We start from the raw sequence: 21084 nt of genomic DNA, 5'->3' as shown, positions 1-21084 counted from the left end.
AACCTTATACTCTGTTTGCCTTCATTTCCCCACTTGCCCTTCCCCCAAAGCCCAAAGCCACCACTAATCTACTTTCTTTTTTCATATAAGCCTTCCTAGTACATTTGTAGTAGTAGCTCTTTATGGTTTTGATTTGCATTTTCCTAATGACTAATGCTGTTGAGCAACTTTTTGCTTATTGGCCATTTGTACATATTTTTTGGACAAATGTCTATTATTCAGATCCTTTGCCATTTTTAAATTGGGTTCTCTTTTTATTACTGAGTTGTAACACTTCTAGATACAAGTCCCTTCTCAGATATATGATTTGCAAATATTTTCTCCTACTTTATATGTTGTCTTTTCATTTTCTTGGTAGTGTCCTTCAAAGCACAAAAGTTTTTAATTTTGATAAAGTTCAGTTTATCTATTTTTTATTTTGTTTCTTATGCTTTTACTGTCAAGAATATAGTGCTGAATCCAAGATCATGAAGATTTACCCATATGTTTTCTTTTAATAGTTTTTATAGTTTTAGCTCTTACACATTTAAGTCTCTGATCCATGTTGATTTGTTGTTAATTTCTATTCATGGTGTGAGATAAGGATACAATTCATTCTTTTAACCAGCTGTTCCAGCACTATTTGTTGAAAAGAATATTCTTTCTCCATTGAGTGGTCTTGGCTAGAGATTTTTTTTTAATTTAAATTCAATTTAATTAACATGTAGTGTATTATTATTTTCAGAGGTAGAATTTAGTGATTCATCAGTTGCATATAACAACCACGTGCTCATTCCATCAAGTGCACCCTCCAGCAAACCTCTGTTTCCTATCTTTAAGAGTCTCCTATGATTGTCTTCCTCTGTTTTCATCTTATTTTTCCTTCCCTTTCCCTATATTCATGTTTTGTTTCCTAAATTCCACATAGGAGTGAAATCATATATTTGTCTTTCTCTGACTTACTTACTTTGCTTAGCATAATATCCTCTACTTCCATCCATATGGTTGCAAATGGCAAGAGTTGATTCTTTTCGATGGTTGAGTGTATATATATATATATATATATATATATATATATATCACATTTTCAATATCCATTCATCTGTTGATGGACATAGAGATTGTCTTTTGATTTTTTAAAAATGGAGAGTCCTGTAAAGGAGCAGAAGCACTTGCTCCTAAGCTTTATCTAGAGATCCCGTAATGGTTCTCAAAGTGTGGACCATGGACCAGCAGCATCAGCATCTCTCTCTCTCTCTCTCTTTTTTTTTTTTTTTAAAGATTTTATTTATTTACTCACGAGAGACACACACACACACAGAGGCAGAGACACAGGCAAAGGGAGAAGCAGACTCCATGCTGGGAGCCCGACGTGGGACTCGATCCCGGGTCCCCAGGATCATGCCCCAGGCCAAAGGCAGTGCTAAACCGCTGAGCCACCCGGGCTGCCCTCTCTCTCTCTCTTTTAAAGATTTATTTATTTGAGAGAAAGAGAGCACACCAGGGAGTGAGGGGGTTGAAGAAGAGGGAGTGATAGAATCCTCCAGCAGACACCCTGCCGAGTATGGAGCCTGATGCTGGGCTAGATCCCAGCACCCTGAGATTATGACCTGAGTAGAAACCAAGAGTCAGACCCTTAACCAACTAGCCACCCAGGTGCCCCAACGTTGACATCTCTTAAAAACTTACCAAAGGGGCACCTGGGTGGCTCTGTGGTTGAGTGTCTGCCTTTGGCTGAGGCTGTGATCCCAGGGTCCTGGGACCAAGTTCTGCATCAGGCTCCCAATGGGAAGCCTGCTTCTCCCTCTGCCTATGTCTCTGCTTCTCTCTGTGTGTCTCAAATAAATAAATAAATAAATAAATAAGTAAATAAATAAATAAATAAATAAATAAAATCTTAAAAAAAAAAGCTTACTAGAAATATAAATTCTCAGGCTCTCCCTCATAGCTAGGAATCAGAATGTTTGGGGGTGGGCCCCAGTAATCTGTTTTCATAAGCCCTCTAGATGATTGTTACGCATGCTAAAGTTTTATAAAAGCATTGCTCCATTCCACAGTTACCTTTCCTAGGAATCAGGTCTCATCCCTTACAACTGTACCATTCAGTGGACTGGAGATGTGGAAATTTCATAAATTGGCTGGTAGGCCTTAGTTTGATCTTGAAAACTGTTAATTCAGATGACTTTCTCTGGTCTTTCTTAAGAGGGTGGAAGGCAGGGAGTCTAACTGGTTCACTGTTGTAAACATGCTTTGTAGGAAGTAGTGATTGGAGTCTGTTGAATGAGTGAAGCCAAAGAGATGGTTTGTTTCCTGGACTGTAGCCTGTCATACAGGAATGAAAGCTTCTTCCTTAGAAGGAGGTCTCACAAAACACTTAAGAATATGTGGAAATCTGCTTCCTAATTAGCAAGGAAAAAAAATGACTCCCAGTTTCCAGTAATGACAGTCTAGATTATTTGGACTATCCTTTCCACTGAAAACAACCAAAAGTGCTGAAAAGGGAGCTTCTGGGTTGGTAAATACATGGAGATGTGGAGGAGAGTAGTACATTTAGAGAGCATGGAAGCACCATGTGCCTTTCAACATACCTTGCCCTATGAATCTTTTCCACCTAGCTGTTTCTGTGTTACATCCTTTTATGATAAACTGATAATCTATCACCAAGAGATGAACAATATAATACTGTACAGAATAAAGAAAAATTGATTCGTCACAGTTTCCATAGCACAGCAGAAAGTCACCATAGACAAGGACTCTGTCATACTCACTACAGAATCCTCAGGATATAGCATAGTGTCTTGCAAATATATAATGCCTAACAAATATTTATTGACTAGGTTATTTTCCTTGAGAGCAGACAATGAGATGAAAATCTTAAAAAGGGGATTAATTACTTTGGATTAACTTTTCTTGGAGAAGTGTAATTCTATTTCTGTTTGACCTTATTGATTTACCTGGAGAAGACAGACCAAAAGCATGCAAAAAGGAAAAAAGAGAAACATCTTTTAAAAAGCAACTCATTGTTAATAAGTCTGGAAAGAGTTACCAGAGCTCCATAAGAGGAATATAGGACTCCAGAGAGGTAAACAAAAAAAGGAGCCACTTTTGCCATTAGGGCAATGTCAACTCTTGCAAATTTCATTTCTGTTGTAAGAGGTCGCTGGGTGAAGGGTACAGAAATCAGCCAGGTGAGAAATCTAAAGGAGACTATCTCCACAATAAGCTCCAAAAAGTTACTCTTCCATATTAAAGATAAGTTAGAAGTAGACCACCTCTCTTGTCTTTTGCCCAGATTTGTGTCAGCCATGACTTGACCTTGGTTTTAAGTGGTCCAAGATAGGTAGTAGACCACGAGGCACCTTGTAGAACCAACAAGATTCCTTTCTGGAGGAAGGACTCTTGGGGGAAATCACTGTCTAAGATGAGTTCTAAAGAATGAGTAGGACATCCAGGTGGGGGAATAACATGTCAAAGGCATAGAGGTTAGAAAGATTATGGAATTGAAAAAATTCCTGACAGTGTTGGCTCCAGAACCCTTCTTTAGAAAGGATCTGTTTTGTTTTATAAAATATTTTGTTAGGCCACTTGGTATAGAGATTGAGAGTCTGCAAGTATGGGTGTTGGTAAGACAGTGAGTCACCTAAGACTGACTAAGCTGCCTTGCAGTGGGAAGGATTTAGTTTTTTGCTCTTGTGAGAGGAAAATGAAAGAAAAGTACAGTAAAGGGAGATGAAGAAGGGACAAGCCAGCAAGGTATTAGGAGGCTGGGTACTGCACTGAGTGAAAAGCTCAGTGAGGAACCCTGGTGACAGCTGGGCTCAAGAAATTTTGAGAATACACAAGTGATGGCTAAGAAGGGACCTTAAGTTATGTGTTATACGGTGTCATGTGATTCTTCCTTTTGACCCCTAACTGATCAGGGAAGTTTACCAGGCTCACAAATGCTGTGTGGATAAGGTCTTTGGAGAAAACTGGAGGATGACTGTGTTTCACAGCTGGGTCAAAGTGTCATTGAACAGAAGCAGCAAAAGTGAAACCAAAGGAAACCAAAACAAGGTTATTAATGCCTACCCCCACCCCTATCCTAGGAATGTGGAAAGTTTTGAGGAAGGCTTTAGACTTCCAGAAGGTACAGAATAAAGATTTGAGTGGAACTTACCTAGATCTTAAGGGCTAAGAAAATGGGGTTGAATTTTGGACTAAATCCATAGAGATGATACAGAATTCAGGAATTTGCAGCATAGCAGAGAAGAGCTCTGGTAAGGGGTAAAGCAAGAGAGGAGAATAAGAACAATAGCTGAGAACCTTAAGAGCCCTTTGGATTATAATGTCTGTGCAGTGGGGAGTCAATTAGAAACATGGGAGAGGAGTGCAGAGACAGGGGTGGTATGGACTGTGGAACATCTTAGTACCAACAGAGCACTTGGTTTAATGTAATCCTCCTGTAAATATCTGCTGAATGGAATAAAGAACTAACACTGTCTTATAAACGGAATGCTTTATCATAGGAAGTCACTAATTAGGAGTTGGCAAACTATGGCTCATAGGCCAAATCCAACCTGTTGCCTGTCTTTGTAAGAAAAATTCTATTGGAATATAACCACAGTCATTCATTATGTATTATCTTTTGTCTATGGCTGCTTTTTGCTGTGCAATAGTAGAGTTGAGTAGTTTGACAGAGACCAGCCTAACATACAGTTGACTCTTGAATGATGTGGGAGTTAGGGGTGCCAACCCCTCATGCAGGTGAAAATCAGCATATAACTCTGGACTCCCCCAAAACTTAACTATTAATTGCCTACTGTTGATCAGAAGCCTTAACAGATAACATAAATAGTTGATTATACTATTTTGTAATAGTGTACACACATGTGAACACAGGTATTTTGTATGTTATGTGTATCATATACTGTATTCTTACAATAAAGTGAGCTAAAGAAAATGCATTTATATTACTGTACTGTATTTCTCAACACAAATCTACATGTAAGTGAATCCATGCAGTTCAAACCTGTGTTGTTCAATGGTCAACTGCATTTACTATCTGGCCCTTTATAGAAGTTTACCAAGCTCTGCACTTGCTAGTCAAGGACAATCTGGGTGACCATTGATTTAGGGTGCTGTAGAAGGGATGGCAGTATTCAGCTCTTAGACCTCTGAGGTCTTCACCAGCTTTATGGCGATGATCAGTAGACATGGTATGAAGGGCATGACAAGTGAAAAATACTTAAACACATTTGATTTATGACAAGCTAAGCTTTAATATCTACATTTTAAAAAGTTATATTTAAATTAGATGAGTCAATTTCTCAACATCTGACCTCCATATATTACATTGTCCTAGGAAGATGAGCCAGTAGATAATGTTAATCAATCATTTGAGTTGGCATCCATCTAAAGCTAGTAAGTTGCAGGAAACCATTTAAAATAAAAGGCAAAAACATAAAGAAGTCCTATTTCTCCTTTATTTTAGTGTCTCCTGTACCTCCCCCCTTAGCTTTAATACTAATAGCATCTTATAAAGGGAATGAATTGAAATAAATATTGAAGTTTTAGAATTAAATGACTTGAAAGCTTAAATAATGCAGGTCTCCATAACAAAGGAAATAACAAATTGTTAGTACTGCAATTTCTAGCCATACAAAATTATTGTTACTTGTTTTTGTGATAGTTTTCCTATAGATGAAGCATCTTGCTCTGGAGTCACTGTGGAGCATTACATTCTACTTGGGGGGCTGAATTTAGCCAGTAATTATTGGAAGGCATGATTAAAGAAAAGCTCTGAACAAATATATTTTCATTTTTAGTTGGCAGAGGACTTGTAATAAAAAGAAATTCAAGAATCTGAAAGCAATGGAATGAATCCAGAAACCAAATGGGAATGTTTGATGAAATCTTAAGCAATTCTTAGGGCACTTCCTTAATTGATGTTTGTTTGCTTAATAAGCTAGAGAACTTGCTAGAGGTAAGGAGATGTCAACCGAATGGAAAACAGAGATAGACATCTGTCATGATTTTGAATAGCCGTGCCAGCCATTCTTAAATTTTCAATGGAAGAAATACAAAAGAATACCACTTACTTATTAATATTTTTAAAGAAGATCAAGTCAGAGTATATATAATAGTGACTACTATAATTGCTCCAAAATACACCAGTGAAGAAAGAAACTACAGTAAAAAGAATAACTGCCCTTTGGCCAATGGGTGAAAGCCAGAACTATAATCCTGGTTTTGTTACTGTTTTCAATGCTTTTTGCTGGTCCAGTGGTTCTCAAAGTAAGCTGAAAACCTGAAAGTCCAGATTTCCTGGACCCACCTCAGACCTTATGAGCCAGAATATCTCCAGATTGAGGCTAGGAATCTCTATTTTTAGAAAGCTGCTCATGTGGTTCTGATGTGTCCTGTCTGCACACCTGTGCTGGGTAACAGTGGAGCTAGACTGCCTATTCTGAAAAGAAAGAGGTAGGCTGATGTGAGGAAGTTATTTTGCATTGCAGTTAAAATGGCCTTCAGAATACCTCTGATATTTAAAAAAGGCATCTCCATAAGTACGGCCAAGTTTAAGAAAAGTAAATTGTTCTGTTACCAAAATGGAAAATTTGTTTTCTTTATGGATGTCCATGACTTCTAAATTATTTAGAGCTAATATACACTAGGATTCACATTCATCCTTACCACTATGAAGAGCAACCCCTAAAGGCCAGGAGTTTTTTGTCTTGTTTTGCTTCTTAAAATACCTTGAGGCTTGAATTGGGAGCTACAGCCTGACCTTGCTCTGAAGGTGAGCCTCAGTACACACAGAGTAGGGGTGCCAATGTTACCCTGATGACCACTTTTCAGAGCAGTTCAGAAGAAAAAGAGAACTTCTATTTTTGTAAGCTGCCCAGCTGCTTTGTAAGAGGGAGTTAACAGGAGGGGTTGTGAGAGTGCATGATCATCCTGGCTTTCCCTTTTGGGGACTAGGATAGGAAAAAATTCACATGGAATAAAAGGGAAAGCAAGTTTTAGTTATTAGGAATCAGGAACATGGCTGAACCTGCTTTTTGCTTGAAGTAGTACCTTATTGTAATTTATAGGTAACTGAACATGTGTTTAATTTTATAATCAGTTAATAAAATAATAAAATATTTTCTCAAAGATGCTTCTCTTAAATTTCATGCCATTTAAAAGGTTTTAGAGCCAATTATTAACCAACCATAGGACTATTTAGGTAGGAGAGATAAACATTTCAGTGAAAAGCCTTACATAGTGGTTTTGAGAGGATAGCGAATTTAATAAGAGAGAACGGCCTTAAATTCCTACTCAGATCCCTTTCGGCCAAATATAAAATTTTACAATGCTTTTGAACCAGGGACAGTTGCCTATCCCCAGATCAGGCATGGTCTGCTAAGAGCTCCCTTTGACTCAGGTAGGAATTTAAGTACTCAAGTAGACTACTTTAAGTAGTCAGTTTTGGGAATCAGGTAACAGAAGAGCATGTGCAGCATGGGCTGACTCAGAAATGTCCTCTTTCCCACAAATATGCAAATATTCCTTTCATTAAGGGAAAATATCAGTTTACAAAAAATATGTTAAATATGATCTTTATATTTTCAAAAATGGGGAAGACACATGTCGAGATGTTACCGGTGGTTACTCTGGATAAAGGAAGTACAGAGGTTTTCTTCCTTGTGGTTTAATTTCATGCTTTTTCTTCTGTTACAAAAATGGAAAATTTGTTTTCTTTATGGATGTCCGTGACTTCTAAATTATTTATAGGGAACATGTATTAATTTTATAATTATGGGGAAAAAACTTTCTTCTTTTTTCATATAAAGAGCATGTTTACAAACTGGATTAGATCCATGGAAGTCTGATCAAGATATTTGTGAAAGCCTACATTTAAGAAAGTGTGAAGTCTGCAGAGAACCACTGTTTAGTCTGAAAAGAGAACTCTTACAAAGCCAAAGGATCTTCAAACTCTTGTTGAAGGGCTGCTGTCATGGAGGTGATAGATTATTCTTATTCCGCATGACTTTGGAGAGAAGAACTATGATCAGCAGGTAGAAATTAGGAAGAGGAAAAAATGTTCTCAGTAGAAAGAAAACTACCTAACAATCAGTAGCATTCAAAATTGGGATGGATTGCCTGTGTGGTAGTGACACTCCCATTTTGGAAGTGTAAACTGAGTCTGGGTGGCTTCCTTAGTGATTTCTTAAAGAAGGAACTCTTAAACAAGAGGTTTGGCCGTGTGAAATGATTAACAAAACAACCACATGGGCTATTTTTTCACTGTCCAAGTGTTTTGAGATAATTTTTTGCTTCAAAATTATTCAAGGAAGCTGGCACTAAGATCTTGAAAAATTACTTGCTTGTATCCGTTACTTCATATGTAAAATGGGGATAATAATAGTATTATCTCATAGGGTTGTGAGGATTAAAAGAATTGCTACATTCAAAGCATTTGGTTCAGGGCCCACTCACAGTAATCACTCAATATCTGTTAGGTACAGTTTTAATAATAACTTGTAATTAATGTGTTACAGGAAATTTGGTAAAGCAAAAATTTAGATAGCAACTATGAACAACAGATTCCAGGAGTGTTTTTGAACAGATGGTGTTAGGGGACGATAGAGAACCACTCTGCTACTCTTTATAAAATAAAAAGTTTGACTGAAACAGATGAATTTTCAAATGATGGAAGTGATCGTTTTGGAGTTCTGGAATGTAGTGGATGAAACTGATGTCTGCCTTGTAAAAATACACACCAACTTACTTTTGATCAAGTTCCTAACATGTGGACAGTTTACAGCTGAGTTAATTGTCATGTTATGCCATCCCTCTGATGTGATAAACGGAAGAGCCCCCCGTTTTTCCCACATATAAAAATAAACGAATACATTAAAGCCCCCTTTAATGATTTATGTTCTCTAGTGTTTGTTTTACCTGTCCTCTGAGGCAGTTGGGCGAGCAGTTGTTTGTAGCGGGGTGTGCAATTCATTAGAGTAGAAGGTGTTGGACAGTAGGTCAGCCCCTTCGAGCTCTCTGCAACAATAGGGCCTGCCGTGAATGACCTCCATGGTTCTTTATATTAAGAAGGCACAGGCTGGAAGAGAAAAGGAGGCCACCCTTGGTTCAGTGGTCAGCTTGCCTTGATCACTACCACAGTGACCCTCCCTCAGGGAAGGCGGGAAACATCCTTTATGCTGCTAAATTTGTTCAACTCAACACTGCATAGAAATCACTTCCTTCCTCACCTAGAGGCTGTCTATGGACCCTCAGATGATCACATCAGTAATAAGCAGCAACTTAAATTCTATGGAAATGAGCTTCAACCGAAAGAAATCCACAAAGCAGAAGATGATGTTCCTAAGTACAACCTAAACACCAGGTGGAGGACATGTAGGTTCACGTCCATAAAAGGCCACTCACTACTGCATGGACATCGACTGAAATTAGATTTTTGCCTCAAATTTTACCATAACTATTAAAGTTCTGCTGATTCCCACCCCCTCCCCCCAACTCGCTCCCTACTCCATCCAACAGAATCAGCAGCTGTGCTTCTCAAGGTGTCGGGACCCGAAGGAGAGAAGCCTTCTGCACAGAGGTGGAGAAGCGGCGGCCTAGCCCCAGGGGGATCCCAGAGGGCTGAGAATCCCCCCCCACCCCGGCCCTCGGGCTGGGAGCGGGGAGCCAAGGAGGCGCCCCGGTGGGGCCCGCGAGCCCCGGGCCGTCAGCGCGCGTCCTGCCAAGCGGTGACTCCGGGCTTCGGCCGCACCTGGACATTGGCCTGGGAGCGGCCCGGGACCGCGTCTCCCCTGCGCTCCCCAGAGCTGGTGGCCTCTGCGGGGGCCTCTGCGGGGGATCCCGCGGTCGTCCGCCCCTGCGGCCCGGGGAGCAGGCGAGCGGGGGCAGGTGCGGGGGAGGGAGCGGGGCGCCGCGGGCCGGCAGGGTGGGGTTGGGGTGCCTGTGACGCCAGCCGTGACCGTGGCACCAGGTAACGCATTTCTGGCGGGGGGCGGGGGGCGGGGGGCGGCTCCGGGAGCCCTCGGCCGCAGCGACCCGGGGTCCTCGAACCGCCCGAGGTGCGCCCCCTGCTCTAGGGCTTTCCCCTCGTCCGGCCGGCCAGGGCCGGGATGGGGGCCAGCGGAGACCCTGGTGGCCGTCCTCCCCGCTCCCCGCCCCCCCCCGCCCGGCGCGGGCCAGGTGCGGCCGCACCCGGGGCGGCCTCGGAGGATGCTGCGCGCGCTGCGCCCGGGGTGCGCCCCGGGAGACCCTGGGTGCTTCCTCCCCGGGCGGGTGCGGACCCGCGACCCGGCAGGTGGGCCACGGACGCCTCGCGCTTCGCAGTCCCGAGGACCCCGCCCCGCCCGGATGACCTCAGGTTACCCGCCCTCCTACTGCCCGCCTCGCCCCTTTCCCCCAGGAGCAAATGCGAACCCCGTTTCTGCACCTGCAGGGCCACAGTTTCGGGGGCGACTGAGAACTCGGCTCCCCAGAAGGATGGGGGTGTGGGGAGCTCAGGTTTTGGGCGAGGCTAGAGCTGAGCCTGCAGGAGCACGGAAGGTTATGGGGCTAAGAGGGGTTACCACCCTTGAGATGGGAGGAGTGACAGTGTCCTCATTCTCTGACTTGTTTGTTTGTTTGTTTGTTTACAACTTTTCAGTCAGCTGACCAGTGGGTATTTATTTTGTGCTTGTGCCTTCTAGGTGAATATTAGCCGACATGAGGGAAAGAAAGGTGCATTGGAGTAAGCAAGGTAGTAGTTTTGTATTCTTGGATCAGCTTCTTAGTCCCTGCACCTGCTCAGCCTATTTCCTGTGCCCAGCCTTGCAGTAAATTCCATATTCCACCTTTCTCTTGTGCTTGACCTTTGTCCCTCTTCCTTATGGTTTGATTCTTCCTGGGAAGTAATGTGCATAATAGATTTACTCAGGCATATCTGCTGAACCTGCATCACTAGCCATGTGCTTATATGTACGTGGACGGTTGGGATACCAGGGAAGTTAGGGCAACAGTGGGTCAATTGGCCGGGATATGTAGTGATCATCTCCAGGTTCTAGTGGGCTTGAAATTTTATTTTCTGTCAAATGGAAATAAAGGGTAGGAGAATATAATTACTTATTTTTAACTTTGCTATTCCCAAATAAAATTTATAGGCAAGAAAAAGATTCATTGTCAGATCTTTGTAAAGCAAGTGTTTTCTTTGGAAATCCTTTCCTATCTGAAAGGTGTTTGAGGATGTCAGGACTGGGTGTACTTGACCGTGTCCCTTATTCTAGGCTTTCTTGACTTAGCTCACACTGCCTCAGCCATCAGGTAATATATATATGTGACCTCAACAACACAAAGTAGACACCTACCTAGAGGTGCTCAAAATAAATTTGAGATTCCTTAAGGTATGTCAGTACCACCAGCAGAGTCACTAAGGTCAGATAACCTACGTTTTGACATGTTAATAATCTCTCCTTCATCACCCCATTTACCTTAATGTATTCTTTGAGTCACCAGTAATCCTTCCAGCAGGGAAAATGAAATTTGGGAATGAAAAAAAAAATATGCATAGAATATTGTATCTGAGTTGACAAAAATTTCAAACACTAAAGATAGACCTTTAACCTTCAAGGAAATAATATACAGGAAGTATATGATCATGTAAACTATCAGTTATACTCTATAACCTTTATTTTAAATGTTATAGAGATTTTTAACTAAATGGTATTTGATAATGAACCAAATATGGTTTTGAGGGATCTGGTACTTCTTGGCAGATAGGAGTATTTAAAAAAACTACCCCCCCCAGTTTTGAAATAATTGACATATAATATTGTATAAGTTTAAGGTGTACAACATAATTACTTCATATATGTGTATATTAGGAAGTGATTATCACAGTAATTTTAGTTGTTAGCATCTATCACCGCATATAGTTACAAAAAAGACTTTTTTCTCTTGTGATGAAATCTTTTAGGATTTGCTCTCCTAGCAACTTCAGATATACCATACAGCATTAACTAGTCATCCTTTTGTGCATTACACGCTAGTACTTGTTTATTTTATAACTGAAAATTTGTGATTTTTGACCACTTTCACTTGATTCTCTTATTTCTTACCTCCTGCCCATGGCTGCTACAAATCTGATCTCTTTTTCCATGGGTTTTGTTTTGTTTTTTTTGTTTTGTTTTGTTTTGTTTTCTTTTTGGATTCCACATATAAATGAGATCTTACAGTATTTATCTTTCTCTGTCTTATTTTACTTAACATAATGTCCTCAAGATGCATACATGTCGTCATGAATGCGGGATGTCTTTCTTTTTTATGACTGAATAGTTTTCCTGTGTGTATGCATGTGCCACATTTCTTTATCAATTCATCTGTAAATCGACACTCAAGTTGTTTCCATGTCTTGGCTATTACAAGTAGTGCTGCAGTGAACATGGGGGTACAGATATCTTTTTGATATATGATTTCATGAGTATTTTTTATTTTATTTTATTTTTTTAAGATTTTATTTATTTATTTATTTATTTATTTATTTATTTATTTAGTTAGTTAGTTAGTTAGTTAGTTATGAGAGACAGAGAGAGAGAAAGAGAGAGACAGAGACACAGGCAGAGGAAGAAGCAGGCTCCATGCTGGAAGCCCGACGCGGGACTCGATCCCAGGACTCCAGGATCATGCCCTGAGCCAATGGCAGGTGCTAAACTGCTGAGCCACCCAGGGATCCCCTCATGAGTATTTTTTAAATGGAAAAAGTTTGACTCCTATTCCTTTCCCAGAAGATGGGTTGGGAAGTCTCTTTCAGTGGCTGTAAAATATAAGTTAAAAAAAATCACAAAACTTGAAAACCTCATTGATTAGAATGTATATATCCTACTTATTAGGATGACAATTAAAAATACATCTTTCACTGGCTTTAAAATTAAAGTGATTACAATTGAATTTAGTGACACTTTAATTAATAGTAAATTGAGTTTTTTGCCTTGAGTAGCTAAGGAACTATGTAGTCATTGAAATGACATAGATGCAGACATTTGTAAAATATGCTTATTTAGTAAATAATCCCTAGTTGGCTGGAATGTGTCAGGGATTGTCCCAGGGCCTGTGGTCTCTTGGGGATATGGAACCAGGGACCAGTTAAAATCCAAGGTGGTAGGTGGAGCATTGAGAGGCAAATACTCTTGCGCTTCTAGCCCTAAGAATTATGGAAATGAGGACCTAGCCTAGTGGGGCTGGGTTCCAAAGATGGCCCCCAGTGAACCACAGCTCCTGCTATTAATGCTCATGTGTCCTTCCCACATATCTGTATGGGTTGATCTGTGACTCATGTTGACCATTTGAATGCAGTGAAAATGGTGCCATAACAATTCTAGACCCAGTTGTTAAGAGGGCTAGCAGCTTCCTATTTATCCTTCTTGAGACATTTGCTTTTGGGAACCCTGAACCACCATGAAGTAGGCTTGACTACCTTACCGGAGGGACCCTGTGAAAAGATTACATGAAGAGGGAGACCCTGTTGTCATAATGTCCCTGTTATCTGAAGAGATGACTCCAACCCCACCCGTAATCTGACGGCATCCACATGAGAGGCCCCAGATGAGACCAGCAGAAGAACTGCCCACATGATCTCAGTCAACGCACAGAATCACAGAGCAATAAAACAGTTGTCTTTAAAACCACCAAGTCCTAGGACGGCTTATCATTACATAACAAACACTTGTTATGTAATGTTGTACATATTATGTAGTTTGCTTTTTTTCTTAACTTTTTAAATATTAGAATGTTTTAATATTTTAACATTAATTAGGGTGTTTGTTGGTGGTTGACTTTACAATGTAGTATTTAGGATGCAGAATATTTTAATGGCTTTGTAACTAAATGAGGAGAGGAAGTTAACATCATCCAGAAATAGACATGGTGATTATTAGGACCTTCTGGGGAGTGAGTGATAGGATATTCATTTGTATGAAAAATAATATCATTTTAGATGGAAGCATGCTTTATTATTGTTGCATTGATGTTTAAATATGGGTAGCAATGTGTCTGCGGGTACTGAAGAGCCAAAGGAGTAGACCCTAGGCTAGTTCATGCCACATTAACATATAACCCCCAAACCTAAGTGGCCTAAAATCACAGTGGCTTGTTTCTCCTTGGGATCCCTAAACCAGTACTGCAGGGGGCCTCTGTGCCTTGTCATTCAGGGCTTATGTTGATGGAGAACCCCCTGTCTCATAACTCTGTCATCTCAATATGGGGCCTAAGGTTTGCATCAGCAGAAGGGAGTGTAGATAATTAAGCACCAGCTCTTAACTAGTTCTGCTCACAAGTGATTCACACCAGTTTCTAAACATTTCAGTGGCCATCAGAAGTTACAGGGCATGGCCTGAGTTATGTCGTGTCCCTGTGTACTTAGAAAAAGAGGGACCTGGAAATGTTAGTGAGTTCTAGTAATGTCAGTCATAGTGTTCTTCTACTTTGCCTCCCTCCAAGTTTTTAGCTTCATCGTATCATTCTCTACACTGCCATCTGGGAGATTTTTGTAAAATGCGAATCTGACATGTTTCTTACTTGAAGTCCACCGTGGATCCCTGTTATTCACACAATGAAGACTAACTTCTTAATCTGAAAAAAATTTTCATAATCTGATCTTTCTCAATCTTGCCCCACAGGCAGCCCACTCTTTGATTGTACTGAGCTACTTGAAATTTCTTGACTTAGCCTTTTTCTGGTCTCCATACGTTTCCACCTGCCATTCCCTTATATCATGTTTCATTCTTTTTTTATAAACTGTGTCTGTGAGTCAGGGTTCATTAAGGAGCAGAAACCATACCCATTACTTGAGCAGGACAAATTTAATATAAAGGATTATTAGCTAGTAGAAGCTGGTTCACTACTAAAAGAGGGAGATTTAAACTTCTTGGAAGATAGTGTCCCTATCATAGATACACACAGCCTTCAGATGGAGAAAAAACTTGCCGGAGGTGTAGGTTGGCACTGTTCTCTAGAAATGGTCTGGTCTTGGAGGATGTGAGTTTGCCAGAACTGGCTTGCCATTGCGAGGGTATGGCTGGATACAGCTGCTGGTGGAGAGAGAGTGGTCTAATGGCACAGCTGGAACTCTTCTGTGCGGCTACTGGGCTCTGGTGGTTAATAATAATAATAGAGGATCCGTACCTGAAATAGAAGTGTCTTACTGTTATCATTGCCTTGCAGGGTCATTCCAGTGCCCTCTCTTGATGAAGCTTGAGATTCTGCCCCCTGACAAAGGAGAAGCTTCCACTATCACAAAATGCAGGGCAAAGAAGAGTGAATCTACAATGGAGAACCAATAAATTGATAACTTGCACACCTTAGCAATGATAGTTTATTTAACATAGTGCCAGGCGCTATGATAGAATGTGTGTGTGTGTGTGTGTGTGTGTGTATGTAGGTGTATATCATTTTATTTTATTTTATTATTTATTTTTTTGGTGTACATCATTTTAAATCCCACAGCAGCCCTGTGGAGTAGATAGTATCCTTATTTGACATGTATGAAAAATGATCCATGTTTGTCTGGACATCAAAGCTATGCTCCTCTCTGCTATCCTGATATTCCTTTATTCTCTGTGGAAAGTTAAATGTACCCTCTTGTCTTCCCCCTCAGTGCTTGTCTCTGTATAACAGCACTTATATTGCAGTACCTATTGGCTTAAATGTCTACCTCTCTCAGTAATATGAGTTCCTGAAAAGCAGGAATCATATTTTTTCTATTCATTTTGGGTTCCCAATGCATATCTTTTTTACTTAGTACCTAACAGGTACCTAAGTGCTCATGAAAATAATAATTGTTTGGGTATTCTCTCCTTGAAACCAATGCCAGTGGGCTAAATAATTCTGGAAACACCTACATAGGTGCCAAGTAAGTCTGTTGAATTGGGTTGAATATTTGGCATTGGATTAAGCTAGTTGGTCTGGTTGAGTCTTGAGAATAGGGAAAGGCTTTTTTACTTTTTATTTTATACTTTGATTTATTTATTAATACTATAATGTGGTGGGAAACTGTCAATTAAAAATCTCTTTGATATGTCTTCATGCCTAGAAAAACTTTGATTCCTAAAAAAAAAAAAAAAAAAAATCCACTTGGTTCATAGTATAATGGTATAATTTTACTTCACTTTCATGGACAGGTTCTGATATTGGCCATTCCATTAAATTTCCTTTAGGTTCACATTCTGTCTCTGTCACTTTTTCAAGTAAGGAACTTTGGACTCATCCTTTGGATTATGTTATAGGTATTTAAAGAATGTTAGGTTTTGTTCTGGCAGGCAGTTAAATTACTAGCATATATGAGGCTTGTTTTTAGGCTTTGTTAGGGTGGGTCTATTTCAACTTCGCTCCTGACTTTTTGCCTCTTTACCAAAGGGCCTTAGCTGAATGGCCAGAATGTTCACCAAAGTCCCTCCATTCTCACTAGGCCTAAACTCCAGTGTGTCCCCAGCACTGTTCAGTGTCCAGAATCCTTGTTCAGCTCTCATGTTCCAGCAGCTACTCTAGTTATTCTGGATTTTGCTGTGTGTTTGAGGCCCTCCCTCATAGATCTGAGTCTAAGATTCATGAGCTTCCAGGACCTGATAACCCCTAATTTTTCCTCTGTTTCCTCAGCTTATTGTTATTTTTTTCTATTCTTGTTTTGCTCTTTCAGGCCTCTAACATCTGTGTGATCACTTTTCTGTAATTCCCTCTGCTGCAATGCCTAGTTTGGTTTCCTTTTTCCTAACTATACATATTGGATCACATATAGAAAAGAAAAACTGTTGAATAACAAAGAAACAATGAGATCTAAAGCACCAAAGCATTTGTTTAAATTAAACATAGAAAAGGTGACAATCAATATGGTGACATCCTGAACTTCAGTTCCCCTATATAAGAAGACCAACCAGTGACTATCCATAGACAAGACACCATTGTGAAAATCACAGAAACCAGGGGTGAGGCTGAAGCACCTCCATGTCCACAGAGATTGAGAAGAACCTCATTAGGAGAGTAGGAGTGACTGCATCTGATTGTATTGCCCCTCTGGCTGGCTGTGCTAATGTCCTCTCAGGACCTATGATTTCTCCAGCGGGGAAGAATATAGAGCCCAAGGTGGACATCCAGCCTCTGAGTATTGTGGGATGCTTCCCAGTAAGCCCTCTTGGGTCTCTCCTCACAGAGATCACTGGAGAATCTGTGAGGCTTAACCACTGGGTTTAAGATAGAGATGGGGAAGAGGGTGGGGCTTACAGCAAGCAAAGCTCAGAACTTGGCAAATCACATTCCTGTTTGCAGCAGTGCCTGAACAGGGAACTTGGTTGGCAGTTCTGCTTGATTTGGGTCCCTAGCCAACAGGCTTTACTGGCTGTTGAGCCTGTTCTATGTTGCCTCACCCTCCCAGTAGGGAAGCAAATTTGCATTCCCACCCAGTTGCTGAGTATAGCTTGCAGTCCTGTCTGATCAGGAAATCCAGGAGCCACAGAGTCCATCCTATAGCCATTCACAGGCAGGGAGCCAAGTCAGCAGTTTTGCCCAACTATTTAGTATAATCTGGCCCAATATAACTAGAGAGTGTAAACAGTCAACCTAGGAAAGCATAGAGTCAGCCCTACATTATTGCCCATCTGTGGAGCCCAGCCTACAGCCCAACCCTATTACTGAGCCCAGTCCATGGCCTTGCCCAACAGGGAACCCAGTGACCCTGCCAGACCTCAGCATATACTATCTAGCCCCACCAAACTGCAGGATACAGCTGGGAGGCCTCTCTTGACCAGAGAGCATAGCCAGCAGCCTACCTAATCATGAAGCAGAGCCTGTAGTCTTGTCCAACTTCAGGGCCTGTTGCCTTTCCTGATCATAGGAACCAGTCTGAGGCCTGCCTAACCATGATGTTCTGCCTGCAGTCCTACTTGAGCACAGAGTCCAGTCCAGTTGGAGAGCACAGTCTGAGATCCAATCTGACCAGGGGCAGTTGCAGAGCTCAGCCCATACCCTGCCCAGATATGGAGTCATTCACCATGGAACACAGCCTGTGACTTTGCCTGACCAGAGATGATTACAGAGCCTGGCTAGTAGCCACATTTGACTGTGAAGCACAGCCAATATCTCCACCCAATGAGAGTCCACCCAACAGCCCTGTTTGGCATATAGCCCAGCCAGGAGGCCTACCCTGGTGCATCATTTACTTACAACTCTCATTTAAAAGTTCAAAAACAAATGTATTAAAAATAACCATAACTACAATAATATGTTATTGGATACATGATATAAAAAGATGTACATTGTATCATCAATAACCTAAAATGTGAAAGTGGGAGAAATAAAAGTATAAAGTTTCTGTATGCTACCAAAATCAAGTTGCTATTAGCTTAAAATAGAATGTTGTAAATATATTTTGTGCAAGCCTCATGGCAACCACAAAAGAAAATTGGATTAGACGCATAAAAGATCATGATAAAAGAGTCAAAGTATACTACCACAAAAAGTTATCATCAAGTAACAAAGGAAGATAGTGAGAAGAAGTAGGAACAATAATATCTACAAAGCATTCAGAAAAAAATGAACAAAATGACAATAGTAAGTCATCAAGAAGATATAACAATTATAAATATTTATGCAACTAATATCAGAGCCCTTAAATACATAAAGCAAATACTAACAGAACTAAAAGGAGAAATAAACAACAATGTAATAATAGCTGGGGACTTTAATACACCTCTCTCAGCAATGGTTATATCGTCCAGACAGAGAATCAATAAGGAAACAATGATTTGAACAATACTATAGACCAAATGGATCTAACAGATGTATAGAGAGCATCCCAACCAACATCAGCAAAATAGACATTTTTCTCAAGTGCACACAGGACTTTTTCTAGAATGGATCATGTGTTCACAAAAGAGGTCTTTAAGAAGTTGAATCATTGAGTATCTTTTCTGATAACGATAGTATGAAACTAGAAATTAATAATAGAAGGAAAATTGGAAAATTCATAAGCGTGAAAATTACACAGTATACTTCTGAGCAATTAATGGGTCAAAGAAGAAATTAAAAAAAATAAGAAATACCTTGAGGTAAGTGAAAATGAGAACACAGCATACAAAATGTAGGATATGCAGCAAAAGCAGTTCTAAGAGTTTATAGTGATAAATGCATCAAGAAAAAAGCAAGACCTCAAATGAACAACTTAACTAGTCCCCAAGGAATAAGAAAAAGAAGAACAAACTAAACCCAAAGTAATCAGGAGGATGGAAATAACAAAGATTAGAGCAGAAATAAACCAGAGAATAGAAAAACAATAGAAAAGATTAACAGAACTAAGAGTTGGTTCTTTGAAAAGATGAACAAAATTTTTTTAAAGATTTTATATATTCATGAGAGGGAGAGGGAGAGGCAGAGACATGGACAGAAGGAGAAGCAGGCTCACTGTGGAAAGCCTGATACGGCACTCAATCCCAGGACCTCAGGATCATGACCTAAGCCAAAGGCAGACACTCAACCACTGAGCCACCTAGGTGCCCCCCACAAAATGAACAAAATTGACTAACCTTTAGCTAGACCAAGGAAAAAAGAGGACCCAAGTTAATAAAATTATAAATGAAAAAAGGAGGTATTATAATAGATACCACAGAAATACAAAGGATCATAAGAAATTGTAATGAATAATTATACACCAACAAGGTGGACAACCTAGAAGAAATGGATGAATTCCTAGAAACATGCAACTTACCAAGACTGAATCAGAAAGAAATAGGATATCTGAACAGATCAATAATGAGTAAAGAGATTGAATCAGTAATCAAAAACCTCACAACACTCTACTGAAGAGTTGTTAAGACCAATAAAAAAAACTTTAGTAAAGTTACAGGAAGCAAAATCAACATACAAAATTATCTGCATTTCTATACACTAAAAATAAATTATTTAAAAAGAAAGAAAATGATCACATTTATAACATCAAAAACAATAAAATACATAGGAATAAATTTAACCAACCAAGTGAAAAATCTGTATACTGAAAACTATGAGACAATGATGAAAAATTGAAGAGGATGCAAATAATGGAAAGATATCCTATACTCATGGATTGGAAGAATTAATATTGTTAAAATGTCCATACTACCAAAGCCATGTATAGATTCAATGCAGTCTCTATCAAAATTCCAATGGCATTTTTTACAGAAATAGAAAAAGCAATCCTAAAATTTGCATGGGAGTACAAAAGAACCTGATTAGCCATAGCGATTCTGAAAAGAAGAAAGCTAGAGGCATCACATATCTTGATTTTTTTTTCAAGATTTCATTTATTTATTCATGAGAGACACAGAGAGAGGGAGGCAGAGACACAGGCAGAGGGAGAAGCAGGCTCCATGTAGGGAACCCGATGCGCGACTCGATCCTGGGACTCCGGGATCACGCTCTGGCCGAAGGCAGGCGCGCAACTGCTGAGCCACCCAAGTGTCCCACATGTCTTGATTTTTTAACTATATTACAAAGCTACAATCAAATAATCAAATATAATCAGAACAGTATGGTATAGACATAAAAACAGATACATTGACCAACAGAACAGATGCATATATGTCAGCTAATATTTGACAAAGGAGCCAAGAATAATCAGTTGGGAAAAGACAGTCTCTTCAATAAATGGTGCTGGGAAAACTGGATATTCACAAACAAAGGATATAGAAACTGGACCCTTATACTACTCACAAAAATGAACTGGAAATGGATTAATGACTTAAGACTTGAAACCATGAAACTCCTAAAAGAAAACATTGGTTTTGGCAACAATTTTGTGGATATGACATCAAAAGTGCAAAGCAACGAAAGCAGAAATAAGTGGGACTATATTAAACTAAAAAGCTTCTGCACAGCAAAAGGAATGATCAAGAAAATGAAAGGCAACCTATGGAATGGTAGAAAACATTTGTAAACTACATATCTGATAAGGGGTTAATATCCTATATATATGAGTAACTCACATAACCCAATAGCAAACAAGAACAAAAACAAAGAAACGAAAAACCCCAAATAATCTGATTAAAATGGGGGAAGAGGTCTGAATAGACATTTTTTCCAAAGGAGACATTCAAATGAACAATAGGTACA

The 21084-nt window shown here is 40.0% G+C and overlaps 1 protein-coding gene and 1 long non-coding RNA gene across 10 annotated transcripts in view; one reads left to right on the top strand and one right to left on the bottom strand.

Annotated features, from left to right (window-relative positions):
* Positions 1-9893, bottom strand: part of SPMIP4 (sperm microtubule inner protein 4) — a 35017-nt gene extending 25124 nt beyond the window's left edge. The window contains exons 1-3 of one of the 6 annotated variants that reach the window (XM_072783720.1): positions 9737-9893; positions 8905-9064; positions 1669-1815 (exon numbers count right to left, since the gene is read on the bottom strand). In XM_072783720.1, coding sequence (XP_072639821.1) covers positions 1669-1815; positions 8905-9038 — 281 coding nt within the window. In that variant the 5' untranslated portion in view covers positions 9039-9064; positions 9737-9893. Of the gene's footprint in view, positions 1-1668; positions 1816-4138; positions 4236-8904; positions 9065-9736 lie in introns of those variants that run through there. The other 5 variants (XM_072783723.1, XM_072783722.1, XM_072783725.1 and 2 more) reach the window with 5 other exon arrangements.
* LOC140608849 (uncharacterized) overlaps positions 1-15311 on the top strand; it is a 54911-nt gene extending 39600 nt beyond the window's left edge. For all 4 annotated transcript variants that reach the window (XR_012010847.1, XR_012010845.1, XR_012010848.1 and 1 more), the window contains one exon: positions 15172-15311. This is a non-coding gene — a long non-coding RNA (uncharacterized lncRNA). The remainder of the gene's footprint in view (positions 1-15171) is intronic.
* Positions 15312-21084: the final 5773 nt, after the last annotated feature.

The sequence above is a fragment of the Canis lupus genome, chromosome 18 (assembly GCF_048164855.1).
Source record: "Canis lupus baileyi chromosome 18, mCanLup2.hap1, whole genome shotgun sequence".
Taxonomy (NCBI): Eukaryota; Metazoa; Chordata; class Mammalia; order Carnivora; family Canidae; genus Canis; species Canis lupus.
Note: the sequence above shows the minus strand (reverse complement) of the source record. Positions and strands in the feature narration are given on the sequence as shown.